The sequence below is a fragment of the Lepidochelys kempii genome, chromosome 10 (assembly GCF_965140285.1).
Source record: "Lepidochelys kempii isolate rLepKem1 chromosome 10, rLepKem1.hap1, whole genome shotgun sequence".
In the NCBI taxonomy this organism is placed as follows: Eukaryota; Metazoa; Chordata; order Testudines; family Cheloniidae; genus Lepidochelys; species Lepidochelys kempii.
This window is the reverse complement of record NC_136389.1, coordinates 24,464,360-24,478,932: the sequence shown is the minus strand read 5'-3', so window position 1 is coordinate 24,478,932 and position 14,573 is coordinate 24,464,360. Positions and strand designations below refer to the sequence as shown.

The 14,573-nt window shown below is 37.7% G+C and overlaps 2 protein-coding genes across 2 annotated transcripts in view; both read right to left on the bottom strand.

The window, feature by feature from the left end:
* Positions 1-1,541, bottom strand: part of LOC144930913 (glutamate receptor ionotropic, NMDA 2A-like) — a 73,030-nt gene extending 71,489 nt beyond the window's left edge. The window contains exon 1 of the mRNA XM_078854586.1: positions 1,329-1,541. Within this exon, the coding sequence (XP_078710712.1) occupies positions 1,329-1,448 (120 nt within the window). The 5' untranslated portion in view covers positions 1,449-1,541. The remainder of the gene's footprint in view (positions 1-1,328) is intronic.
* Positions 1,542-4,444: 2,903 nt separating this feature from the next.
* The window catches only part of LOC140918344 (glutamate receptor ionotropic, NMDA 2A), a 220,538-nt gene continuing 210,409 nt past the window's right edge, over positions 4,445-14,573 (bottom strand). The window contains exons 5-9 of the mRNA XM_078854476.1: positions 11,480-11,685; positions 8,063-8,231; positions 7,786-7,939; positions 5,190-5,315; positions 4,445-4,449 (exon numbers count right to left, since the gene is read on the bottom strand). Coding sequence (XP_078710602.1) covers positions 4,445-4,449; positions 5,190-5,315; positions 7,786-7,939; positions 8,063-8,231; positions 11,480-11,685 — 660 coding nt within the window. The remainder of the gene's footprint in view (positions 4,450-5,189; positions 5,316-7,785; positions 7,940-8,062; positions 8,232-11,479; positions 11,686-14,573) is intronic.

Genomic DNA, 14,573 nt, shown 5'->3' with positions numbered 1-14,573 from the left:
TATTGCCCTGAACCATCCACCACCACAAGGAGTCCAGAATCAGTGGAGGATTCCAGTCTGCCCAAGGGATGACTATTTTGATGATAGACTGACGTCAGCCATATTTGATGAAGGCGAAGTCTAGCTAAGTCTGTGTGCATGCAGCCATATGGCCTAGCAACCTCAGGCATACTTGGGCTGTGGTTGAGACTGAAATTCCAGACATAGATGTAAAACTGCATGGAATTAGTCAGCCAGCAGAACTGCTCTCAAACTTGTAGAGTCCAATGAACTTGATTATATGAGTTGGAACCAATGTTGACTTCGCACAGTATGGTACTGGTTAGCACTCCTCTTTGGAAGAGTCTCTCTGAGTCCTGGAGTGGTCTCAAGTATCTTATGGGACCTCTTCCTCGCTGCCCCAGAAAAGGGAGAATGATTCCTCTTCTTCTTGGGGGAAACAATAGGGTCTGAAAGTGAAGCAGCAGCACTTGCCAGTTTGGAAGGCAACTGCTGATCAGATGAGGGCTTGGTGCTGAAGTTGGCGTCCCGGCCTACTCCAGAAGGTGCTGCTTCAGCCATAAGTCTCTGCCACCTGAGTCCTCTTTTTGAATGATTTACAGCTGGAACACCATTCCTTAATGTGTCCCTTACGGAGACACAAGCACTTTGTGTGGTAATCACCATTGGGGATGGCCCCCACATGATGGATAATGCTTGAACCCTGGTGAGGGTATCACACAGGGCAGCCAACTACTCAGCCTAAGGTACTACTATCTAACTCTTACGTAGAGAAAACACTCACAGAAAACGGAGACCAAAATGTGAGGTGAAAACACCAGTCAGCTCCGATTCTAGCCACCGGCGGTGAGAAGGAACTAAGAAGGGGTTGGAGTGGTGCTGCCCTTATCCAGTAAAGGGAGAACCTAGCACCGGGGTGCGAGCGCTGCCTCTACATGTACTGCTAGGCAAAATTCTCCAGCTTCAGTGTGCTGGGCACATGCACACCTATATGGAATAATACACAGCTGCATCTACTCAAAGAACATGAGTTTAATGACTCACACAGCTTAGTTTCACATGACTTCATTTCACTGCATATTTTTCCTTCAGAAAAAAAATATAAAGCCTCTATAAAAAGAGATTTATATGTTTTTTTTATTATTATTTGGACCCTGGGCTTTTAAATAAAGAAATAAGTTTAATATGAAATCACATAGTTTCATTGAAAGCAGCGGTTGCAAGTTTGTATCTTGATAGGGACTTTTAGCATCTAGCATATCCGATTAACTGAGTACAATGAATTGGAAAATGGAGATTGGGTCTCTTTTCAGAACTTGAACACCTACCTTTTTATCACTTAGCCCAGTCACCTGGTCAACAAATTCCTCTTGAATCATAAATGCAGCCAGGTTGGCAGTGTAGCTAGCCAGGAAAATGACAGCAAAAAAGGCCCAAACTGACACCATGATTTTACTGGTTGTCCCTTTCGGGTTTTGAACAGGCACAGAGTTGTTGAACACCAAGCCCCAGAGCAACCACACTGCTTTTCCAATGGTGAAGGATGGCCCATGGGGAGCTGTAATTGCAAAAGGCACAGTCGTTTTAGTTTTACTTGACTGCAGTTCAATTGGGTTAAAATACAATATATATTAACAAAATACTCTCAGATAGGTGGTTTAAATCCTTTCAGTATGAACCCATTATATTCCTGATGGAATAATTTCAGTTCTTTAACCACTGTACTGAATACTGTAATTGCAGTTCTTTCCATATTTGTTAACACATTATTCCAACATTTTTCAAGGTAGAGTTTACCCAAAATCAATTTTAAAATGAAAATTGAAAACATGCACTGTAAGTTTGAGTTTGGATGAGATGCAAAGGAAGGGGGGATATCTCTCTCACATAAACTTACGCCACAGTATTTACCATACTGCTAGTCTAATATGGCAATCAAAATTTAAAATGCAATACATTGGGATGAGTGTTTTATAAGTAAATACAAATATTTGTTATATTATTCAAGACTTTGTCCTCTCTGCTCTATATTAATGACGCTTCTTGACATTATAATCTCTACTGATTAGTTTAATGCAAAGCCTTTCCCACTTAATTATTTACATTCAGAAAATTAAATTCTGAGCTGAATAGTTTAATCACAGTTAAGAAAGTTTCCATTCTGAATAATCATTAAGGCCCATAGTCAGCAAGGTTTTTCAGCATGTATTTAACTTAAAGCACGCGTAGTCCCATTGACTACTACAAGGAACTGCTGACATGCATCCTGTTAGGCACATGTTAAGTACCTTATTGAATCAGGGCTAACAGGATACATTCTCTCCTCAAAATGCACAGTTAGTTCCCACTTTGATTAGAGAATTAGATTACCGGGAAGAATCTGACCCAACCAGTCACGTTTTTAATCAGTTTTGATTTTTCACTTCAGATGAAAGATGTGGGAAAAAATGGCCAACATAGAACCCCTATACTCAAACAGAAAGAGAAGTGGGCCAGCAAGGATATTATCCATTTAAAAATCATTTACTTGTATAGCCCTGTGTCAATAGGCTACTAGAAAATTCGATTTAATTAGAGCTGAGTAGGAAACGTTTCCTGTCCTGCAAGAAGTTTTGAAATGTAGAAAAATTTTCACAAAAAGTCAAAATCTCAACTTTTGCAAACCTAAAATTAAAAAAAAAAATCAGATCAATCAAAATGTTTCATTTTGATTTCAACTTTTTATATTATAAATTAACTTACATTTGTCAACACAATGTTTTGAACCCTCCAAAAAAATCAAACATTGTTTCAAAAAATGGCAACATGGGACATCACTATAATTTCAAAAAAACTTTTCCTTCTATTTTTCTTTAAACTGGAAACTAGCTAACACTGACCTTTCCTGCAAACAGTTTCAGATTTAGAGAATCTGGGTTTCCTAATGCAAAAACAATTGAATCAAAAAATTCCTAATCAACACTAGAATTAATAGTACTTGCTTGACTTGCTTTTTTTGAAGTCTGATTTACAAGAATTAATTTCATTAATTTCTAATGCTATCAACCATTTTAAACTCTTAAACAATATACAGAAATATTGAAAGGAAAACAAATAGAATGTAAAAGAAACATTCTAAAGCAATAAACTCCCACTCACACAATGGGTATGCACTTAATTTATACTCTCATTTCAACAGAACTCTTCCTTTACTACAATGTTAATTTTTGATGTTACATTCAAACAGAATGACTTTTGAAAAGATTATCTGCTTCCCTGACTGCAGTGGCACTATAAGAATATTGTGCAATAAATATATGTAATGGAACTGACTTTTGGATTATGAAAGCACCTTTGAAGGCCATTAAAGGCTGAGCTGATAGCGTGGATAAAATGTACTTTATGAGCAGTGGAGACAAGAAAAGCATAAGCCATTCAAGAAAAGTGAAGCTGGGTATAAAAGCTGAAGTTTAGGTTTTTTATCATTGTTCTTTTTGTCACTGGAAGCTGAACTACTATGGGGCCTGATCCTGCAACCCTTGCTTCTGTGAGTAGGACAATCCAACAAAAATATCCTCATGGTTCTAAGACTCGTGTAATTGGAATCAATGGAAGGACTGGCATAGCTTCAGTGAAGATGGAAGGATGTGGCTTATGACTCGTGCTACTTCTCTGTAGATGAATACTTAAAAAAATGCTACATTAAATCATTTGGCCTTCACAAGGTATGGTGTTTAATGTTCTCAGAAACCAGGAATGTATACTACCGAGAAGGCTCCAGGATTTTTAGATAATTATATAGTGACATCTGTTTAATTTTACATGGCCTGATTTTCAAAGGCATCAAATCAGGTTCAAATCACTGGGACCTCAGGACGTCACGCCCGCTTTATTTTAATGTTACATCAAGGGTGAAGATCCTTGCTCATCAGCAGATGTATGACTGTTATACAACATGGTTTTTCCTCTGCAAATAACATTCATAACACTTAATATATTGAGATAAATGATGACTATTAAATCTATTAGGGTTTGTTAATATTTTATAAAGATGGAACTATGAAAACTACATGACATCAAAGACTTAGGTAAATGTGGCTAGGTGGAAAGAGTGGAAATATTGCCCCAAACTGCTTCTTTTACCTGTGGTTTTCATAGGGAATCTCTTCAGAAAATACATTCTAAATTCTTTTGAGAAAAACCCAGAAGAAAAATGTCATATGTTCCTAAAAGTTTATTAACCATGCATATTTAGAATTCACCAAAGAAGTGGGTAATCTACCTACTTTCTCAACTGCTTATAAAAGTATCCATCGTCATAGTATCTGAGCATCCTGACAGACCTATGACACACACTAGAAGATACTGTCAGCATATAATAGTCCCCATGGTATTCCCCGAGTTGAAAGATGTTTAACTATAAAATAAAGTATGTGTGATGTAGTGAGTTAAAAAAATTAACCTATTAAACTGAAAGTAAAATAACAAAGTTAGATGCACAGCATAAATGCTTACAAGAAATATTGATTCTTGGGGCAAAAATGCAACTAAAATAGTTTAATTGAAAAAGGTACATTCCCTTTTCAAATATAATAATTTGATGTAGTGGTATATTTTGAAATAATCAAATATTTTTGGAAATAAGGGAGCAAGTTCAGCATACAGCTGTGCACACTACGTTGTAAGGAACGTGGCCCTTCCAAGCTTCCCCTTTCAGAGCTGAGCCTATTGCAAGGGAATCCTATCTTTTTCACAAGGACTGTATTAGATCCTGTTTAATCCCCATGTTTTTTAAAAATTACGTAGAAAACCGCACTAGTTTAGATCAGCGAGTTTGAATTCCCAGTCAATTCCCAGGAGTCAATGGGGGCTTGGAGTGCAAGGAAACTAGAATCAGACTCCTATGTGCTAAGATACAAATTAATTCCAAATATTTTCTATATCGATACTCTGGGCCTAGTTGGGTATCTTGACCACCACATTACTGCAGTGTGATTTTCCATAATATCACTCATTCACCAACTTCATTACACTATATTAATGTGAAACATGACAACACAAGCTCTCAACCAGATAAAACATTTTAGTTAAAAGTAAATGTTGTAGAGCTGTTCATATTGCTTCAATTTTATTGCTTGTTTTGAGAGGCGTGAGGGGAGAGAGGTGTGTAATTTTGCATAGTCCTTGATTTTGTAAAATGTAAAGCTTACCTTTCCCTTTTGCTAAGTTCCTGTTATATCCTACAGGACTAAAGTACTCAAATATAAAGACAGCCATGGCGGACACAATGAGAAGCATCACAAACATCATCACCCAGACAGAAGCACTAAAAGGCTCTGCAGCAAAACAGACAAGAGAAACAGAAACACAGTTCATTAAACCAGTCACAGCACAACAAGAATTCTAATGTCTAGCAACTGTTTGTAAATTAGTTTTTACCACCAAAACACTAGCTATGTAATGATATGTAACAAGAGGTCAGTTTGACTGGAAGACTGAAAGAAAGAGGGAAAACCTGCAACCTGTCCTTGATTGCTGCTTCTAAATAGGCTAAATACAATTAAAATAATAATTCATCTTAAAGTAGAGTTGCAATTCAAGAATGAAGGCTGCATTTTTCTATTTCACTGGGCAAAACCTGCACTCACATTGATCAGCAAATTTTAGTTTGATTTATCATATATCCACTGCTTTTTTGGTATTATATAAACATTTTTGTTTGTTTATATATTCAGTTATATGTGCCTATATAAACATGACCACTAAGGTCCTGATTCAGCTAAATCAGGGCTGAAGTACATATCCAACTCTCTCTCCCACACTTATCTTATCTAAGCCAAAGTGGAAGGAAAAAGAGGTAAATCTCTGACTTTACAGACAACTTTGAAGTTTTAAGGAAAACTTTTACCATGCTCAGAAAAGGGAAGGATTTACTGCCTGGAGAAGCAGTTTATACCCATAACTGTTACAAATATGAAGATTATCTTCAACTCTATTGAGGGTAGTAGAGTTAATCTATAATAATTTCTGTGCCTGTGACACATTAGGAGATATAGGCAGCTTGCTGCAGGGATAAGACAGGACAGGCCATTCACTCAAATGCCTCATGTAAGGGCATGTGACCACTGAACATGGAAGAGAGCTTTTTATTTTACTTTTTCCTCATCTTCCATTGAGCAGGCATCTCTACATGTTTCCACCACATGCAAAGATGGCCTTTCGCAAGTTATATCTTTAATCTCTGGAACAGGTTTTTTAAGGTAAGTAGCAGTAGTTTTTGTCTAGCTTCTTAGCAAGTGTAGCAATAATTTTGCTAAATCTGAATTACATGTTTTGAAAGATTATTTAGAGAGGGAGTGATGGACTGAGATTTATTTATTTAAATAAGATGGATCATACCCATCTGTAATGAGAATATTTTTGCTGGAATAGTGTAGCAAGTAAGCAAAACAACAAGAGTTTCTTAAGGGGTGTTGGAGACTTCCAGGTCAGTTTGGAAGTAGATAGACATAAGGGGAGCCCTTTTAAGAAACCCAGATTGTGTTGATAATAAATATTGTGTTATTTATTCATATATTTATATTTGTTTATTTATTCACATATATTTATATTGTGTTATTTATTCATATATATTCAATATTCATATATTAATTGGCGTAAGAGCTATGTAAAAATTAAAGGGGATTAGGATGTGTTTTTAAAGGTGAAGGAGTACTAAGAACCCAGAGATCATTTTAGATGTTGCTTTAAAAAAAAAAAGACATAGGCTGAATAAGTTTTAATTTGGGAGAACCTAGTTAAGATACAATTTGAAATACAGATCAGAGGAGATGTGGTCCAATACCAGAGAAGTTCTCTTAGAGGTACTGAAATGTCTCCGAATGTTTCTGATCAGAAATAAATATTAGACAGAAAACGTCCAAGACTGTCAGCAATACTACACCTCAAATTAAACTAGGTAAAACAGAAATAAGGAAAAGGGCAGAACAGGACAATGCAGCTAAGCTGGGCTATAAACAATAGTTTAAGCAGAATGTACTTAAATAATATAAACAGTCTGGCAATGAGGTGTAGAATTAAAAAATAAACAGAAGCAAACTAAAAAGAGCAAAAAGCAGCATCGAACAACAAATATAGAATAAATAACTAAGTGGATCTTCACATCACATATAGTTACATTATAATGGGCCCAACCCAGCCATGTGGTGTGCGAAGGATAGCAGGGGAGCCCCCAGGTGAGCAGCTAATAATAAAGCAGCCTCAGCAAAAGTTACAGGCTGGTGGGAAAATATTTTAGAAAAAAATTCGGTGTGTGTTAAATGATACCACCAAGTGCATAATTTGATTGGAAAGAAGAACATGGATTATTGAAAGGGAAGTAATGAACTTGAATTTAATCAAAGATAAAACCAGCAAAAGAAATGCTGTGGTGGATGTAACTTACCCACAGTAGTCGTGCTTACAAAGAGCTTTCCATTAGGAGGGATAGTGCTGATTCTCATGTTTAAATCTAAGGAATCTCTCCCAAAAAGATAGGAATGTTCTAAACAACAGGAACTTTTTAAGTGCAGTCAGTATTGATTTTCACAAAATACTTGTAAGATCTAGTTTGTATGACTATTGGTAAGATACATGTTTTGGGTGAGATCTGAGCTACCATTTGTAAAAGACCCTAAAACTTGGAAACATAACATAGCAAATAATGAGGAACAATGCAATCAGATTCTTGGTGATGTATAGCAAAAGCTCTCAAAGTCTATGGAAATGCAATTAAACTGATCTGGAAGGAGGAAAAAAAAAACATACCTAGAAATGCAGATGGAGAAACTGTGCCATTGCTCCTTGACACCATGACACTTATCCCAGTCTCAACAAATGGTACCGAAAAGTCAACCACTTCTGAACGCTCTTCATTAATTGTCAGAGAACCCACAGCCATAACTGCTCTCTGATAGACCACCTGATCCAGAAAGAGAAGAAACCACCGTTACCCACACATGGTATACCATATTTCTCCAAATGAATTCAAAAGACTTGTTTGCCGAGTTTTTACTTAAGAGTTCTTTTACCTAACAGAACTTACTTCACCAATCATTCCATTCCACACATTATTGACCTTTTTGCCATGCTTCCCATTGGTCACCAGATATAGGTCATATGTGAACTTCACAGTTCTAGATAACTTCTTCAGGATGTCAATGCAGAATCCCTTGCAACATTTCTTTATGTTAGTTCCTTCATTAGTTGAGTTGCTGTTAACATGAAAGAAAGAACCAACCAGTTCCGTTATGAAAAACAGAAGAGGCTACATACCAGCAAGTTTTACTGTATTTATCAGTAGACAAGTGGAATTCAAAAGTGAGACATACAGACAGTGTGGTAAAATTCTGCCATGCAATGTTTTGCTTCTTCATAAATTTGTTCAGCATTTACATAGGATGGTGATAGTACCTTATAAACACCATAGATAGATTTAATTAGCAATAGATTGGATTGTTTGGTATCACACTTCTGCCATGTATCTTATAAGACAGCTACAAATTCCTGTGACCAGTTTTACAAGAAGGGGATGGGTACCCACATAGCTGAAGGTAGCACTGGGTCCAATTTAAAACTACTGATGTACTTGAAATAGCACTCAGAAGAAAAGGGGACTTAACATACTGAGCTATAATATAAATATAATATAATATATAATAAATATATATTGGGGCTAAATTGGTCAGATAATGAACAAAAGAGGCTTAAATAAACTTTTTGCCATACTGAGAAGCAACTGATGAGGACCATTGTTGTCTTGGACCAATTTAGAAATAATAGTGCACACATGACATTTTATATGGTGTTAGCAGGTATTGCCAATAAAATCCTTATCTTTAAATGACTCAGCAGGATTAAACTGAGCCTTATAAATAAGCGTTACATAAATCAAAAGCATGTCTAGTACAAGGCTCATTTCAAACATATAATAATAAATAAAACCTAGTTCTTATAGAGAGCTTTTCATACATAAATTTCACACTACTTAAAGGGATGCAAGTGTCATTACCCCAGTCAGATGGGGAAACTGAAATATAGAACTGTAGTATCTTTTCCAAGATTATACAGAAGTTCAACGGTAGACCCTGCAATACAACAGAGGCCTCATAACTCCCATTCCATTAACCTTCCCACTGGAATATACTGTCCTCCTATGTAATGAGGTTTGTATGGACTTGACTAGAACCAGATGGGAAATTTTCAATTAATTCTTTCTCCTCAGAAAATGTCAATTACTCAAAACCAAATGTTTTCATGGAAATGCGTAAGTTTCAATGAAACTTTCATTGGAAAGATTTCTCATGTCCAGGGGAGGCTGGGAGTACGGGAGTGAGTGAGAGACAGAGACCAGCCAGAATAGCCAATAACCTGTTGGTGAGGGCACTCACTTGGGAGGTGTGAGACCCAAGTTCAGGTCATCACATGCCTTAACCAAGAGGCCACAGAGCCAGCCCCTCTCCCTGGTCCAATGAATATTTAATTATTTAGACAAAAGTGCAATAGCTTTTTGTAACAGGAGAGACACACACACACAAGTGGCTTCTTGTCATTTAGCACTTATGCCTTCCATTATGTAATTCTCCCACATGAAAGTTATATTAAATCATTACAATCCATTTTAATCTGAAAGTGAGGAGAAAAATCTCCTTGCAGTTCCAATAGGTGGCTCTGGGCCCCTGTATTTTGCCCTCTGGAAGTACACAGAATTCCCATCAGCATCAAGCAGAGTTCTGTGCATGCAGAGCAAGCAGAATAGCAAAACTCAGATCAGCCATGTGGATTCAAGAGGGGAAATTTCTCTTACATTTTACTTCAATGCACATTTCATGACCATAGCAATTTAGAAAAATGTGAGTGTTCTGACAGGCCATGTTGATGGGGTGTTCACCCACACTTGCCCTGAAAGGGTTAATGCAAGGTAAGAAGGAAGCCAGCTAACCAAACAGGCCACAGCTGAGGGCAATCAGGTGGTATAAGTAATCCCCTGGCTGAATAAGGGAGCCCAGCTGAGGAGGAAGGACCTGGGCTGAGTTTATCAAGCCAGGAAGCTGATAGCAGAGGGAGCTGCAGGGAAGCAGACTGCCCTCACTCCTTCAGAGAGGGGAGGTGTGTTTGCAGCTACAGTTACTCCCTGGGAAGAAGGAGCTGTGAAGCTGGCAAACCTGGGGAAGCAAAGAGGTAAGGAAAGGCCTGAGGGGAAAGGTGGTAAGGTGCAGGAGGGAACAGATCTTAGCTTCTTGATTAGAGGGTCCCTGAGCCAGAACTTGGGGTAGATGGTAGGCCCAGGTTCCCCTGCCAGCCACTGAGGAATTGGCACTGTGGGGTAATGAATGGGAAAACTGCCAGAGACTGCAAGCAAGGAAAGATTTTGATACCCTGGAAGGGGAAAATATATATAGCGACCTGGGTGGAAGGCCAAGCCACAAACAAGGAGAGAGAGAGTGTGAGCAGTAGGTTTGGTGTGCAAGGAGCAACAGAAGAGGCCCCGGACATGGAAAGAGCTAATCCCCACAGTAGCTTTGAGTGGATCCTGTGACGACATGGTAACCCTAAGGGTTTTGTAGGAATATATAAAAACAGCAACAACAAGTTTAGAGTCTGATCAAAGCCTACTAAAGTCAATCAAAAGACTTTAATTGATTTCAGGAGGCTCTGGATGAATCTGTATATAACACCATTCATCCCAGTATCTCAAGTAGTTCTACAAACATTGTTGAACCTCATAACATCCCAGTGAAGTAGGTAAATGCCATTATTATTACACTCATTTTGCACCTGCATAGACAGAGGCATGGCCTGGTTAAGGGCCTGATTCAACACCTATTGAAATCAATTAGATTTTTTTTCCCATTTAACTTCTATGGGCACTGGTTCAGCCTCGGTGACAAGCCCAATACTGCAGAGAAAGTCACAGGCAGAGGTGGGACTAGATCCTGGTAAATATGAGACACTGATAAGTACGACACACTGGCATTCTGTATCACAGAGCTTTCTTTATGGCATATTATACAAAAAAATGCATCTTTTCAATATCTGCCACTGTCAGAGGATTAATCGAATCAGTAACATTTCAACATGGCTGGACATTTTAAAATCAGTTTTAAAAGCTCATGTTAAATGATAACCTTTTCCCCAGTAGTGTAATCTATTTCCATATAACTCAATGACTAAGTCTTCATGATTTGAGAATTTGCTGTGAATTTATTATCAAGACACTGATTTAATGATTTACATAACATTAATCAGAAGCTAAAGTGTGTAACAGTCCAAATCATAACAAAGGAAAAACTTGTACAAAGACATGAATAGTGGGACAAAACAAAGAAATAGAGAAAACTGAAATATATTTAAAAAATGCAAAATAGGAGACATAAGGGAGAGAGTTGATGGGAAGAAAAAGAAGCTAAAGAGCAGGTGTATATGAAAACAAAAGTACTTCCCAAGAAAAGTTTGTACTTACTTAATTTTGACAAATTTACGGCATGGCACAGTATTTTTTACACAAGTTTCTGTCAAAGGATCCATATCCTCAACGATGACAAAGGGGGCCTCCTCCAGGGTAACAATACTCAAGTGGTTGTCATCAGGGTCACTGTCTGCGAAAGAACTAAATCTTGGCCATACGGAATATGTCAGGCTCAGAGTCTTGTTCTCCCATTTTCCCACCTGAAACATGGAGACACACACACTGCTGACATCTGCTTGCTTGGGGCTGTCGCTGTTTGAGATGTAACTTTTAGGGGAGTGGTACATAGTTGTAACAAACTATACTGGAAAGAGTCTTAATTTTCCATCAGAATTGGTTTAGAAATATTCAGCTGACACACTAAGAGAGAAACCAGTAGGGTCAAGTCAACTAAGGATACATAATTTTAAGAGGAAAAATGTAGGTAAAGGTCTGCTAGTCTCAATGACAACATTGATTTGTTATTTAAACCTTGGCTATAAGATTGTCAACATTTTGAAAATAATATTTTATGTTTGCACTACAGTAGCAATAGGCACCCCCAACTGTGCTATCTAAAACACATGCAATTGTCCCTGCTCCAAAGAATTTCCTATCTAGGAACAAAATGTACGTCTGTCAATTTTATATGAGTGTTATTGGCATAACTCTCTGAAACAAAACAATACTTACCATCACCTCTCCCCTTTAGGCATTCTTCAGCAAAATACACACCTCAAAGCTTGGCATTTTTATTAAGAATGCCACCTTCTAGGTAACAAATTAACACTAATACAATAGAGAGTTGTATTAAAGGGACTTAGCAACCAGCAGACAGGCCTCAATCTGGAAATCTCTGCAGTAGCATTCTCTGGGTATTACAAGTGTTGACTGATTATCAATTCATCAGAATATTATCCTTGTATAATAGGTGAATATAACTGAGCCGCTCAGTAATAGCAACCATAATGTAATTAAATTTAAAACCCTTGTAGGGGTAAAAATGCCTAAGAAGCCACCACAGTAGCATTTAACTTCATGGTACGCCCACAACCCCAAAAAGGGAAACTACACAACAATGACGATAAAAGGAATAGTCACAAGGGTGAAATGCCTGCAAGCTGCATGCAGACTATTTAAAAACACCATAATAGAGGCTAAAACTAAATGTATTGTTTCCTCTTCCACCTTTCCCCCCACCCCCCACCAAAAAAAAAAAAAACTGTAAGAGGACAAATAAATGCCACCATGGTTAGAGTAAAGAGAAGGTTTGAAGCAAGAAGGCATCCTTGAAAAATTGGAAGTCAAATCCTAGTGAGGAAAATAGAAAGGAGCATAAATTCTGGCAAGTAAAGTATAAAGGTATAATAGTGAAGGTGGAAAAAAATAAAAATAAAAATAGAGCAGATAGCTAAGGACACAAAAACTAACAACATTTTTGTTTAAATACATCCGAAGCAGGAAGCCTGCCAAATAGGCAGTGGGGCCCCTGGACGACTGAGGTGCTAAAGGAGCATTCAAGGAAGATAAGGCTGTTGCAGAGAAGCTAAATGAATTATTCGCATTGGTCTTCATTGCAGACAACGTGAGGGAGATCCCCACACCTGAGCCATTCTTTTTAGGTGACAATCTGAGGAACTGTCCAAGATTAAGGTGTCCTAATTGATAAATCAAACAGTAATAAGTCACCAGGACCAGATGGCATTTACCCAAGAGTTCTGAAGGAACTCAAATGTGAAATTGCAGCACTAACAACCCTGGAATATAACCTCTCTCTTAAATTAGCTTCTGTACCAGATGACTGATAACATAATCCTTATTTTTAAAAAGGATATAGAGCTGATCCTGACAATTACAAACCAGTAAGTCTAACTTCAGAATCAGGCAAATTGGTTGAAACTGTAGTAAAGAACAGAATAATCAGAGACACACACATGAAAACAATATGTTGGGGAATAGTCAACATGGCTTTTGTAAAGGGAAATCATGCCTCTCCAATTCTTTAAGGAAGTCAACAAACATGGGGACAAGGGTAATTCAGTCGATATAGTGTACTTGGACTTTCAGAAAGCTTTTGACAAGGTCCAACAACAAAGGCTCGTAGGCAAAATAAGCAGTCATGGGATAAGAGCGATCAGTACCTGGTCAGTTTTCACAGTGGAGAGAAGTAAATAGCAGGGTCCCTCAATGATCTGTACTTGACCTGTGCTATTCAACATATTCATAAATGATCTGAAAAAGGGATAACAGTGTGGTGGCAAAATTTGCAGACAATACACTTAAGTCCAAAGTTGACTGCAAACAGTTACAAAGGGATGTCACTAAACTGGCCAACAGAATGACAGATTAAATTCAGTGTTGATAAGTGCAAAGTAATGCCCATTGGAAAACATCATCCCAACTATACATATGAAAGGATGGGGTCTAAATTAGCTGTTCCCACTCAAGAAAGATCTTGAAAGCATTGTGGAAAGTTCTCTGAAAACATCTACTCAGTGTGCAGCAGCAGTCATAAAAGCTAACAAAATGTTAGGAACCATTAGGAAAGAGAGATAATAAGACAGAAAATATAATGCCATTATATAAATCCATGGTATGCTCACAACTTGAATACTGCATACAGTTCTGGTCACCTCATCTCAAAAAAGATATACTACAATTGGAAAAGGTACAGAGAAGCACAACAAAAATTATTAGGGGTATGGAACAGCTTCCATATGAGGGAAGATTAAGAGGACATATTGTTCAGCTTAGAAAAGAGATGATGAAGGGGGAATAACAAAGGTCTATAAAATCATGACTGGAATGGAGAAAGCAAATAGGGAAGACTCATTTACCTCCTCACGTGACAAAAGATGGGGGGGGGTCACCTGATGAAATTAATAGACAGAAGATTTAAAACAAACAAGACAATACTTTTCATACAACACACAGTCAACCTGTGAAACTCATTGCCAGGAAATGCTGCGAATGCCAAAAGTTTGACTGGGCTCAAAAAAGAATTAGATGAATTAATGGAGGATAGATCCATCAACGGCTATTAGACGCAACCCTATGCTCTGGCGTCTGATTGCCAGAAGCTGGGACTGGATGACAGGGAACGGATCAC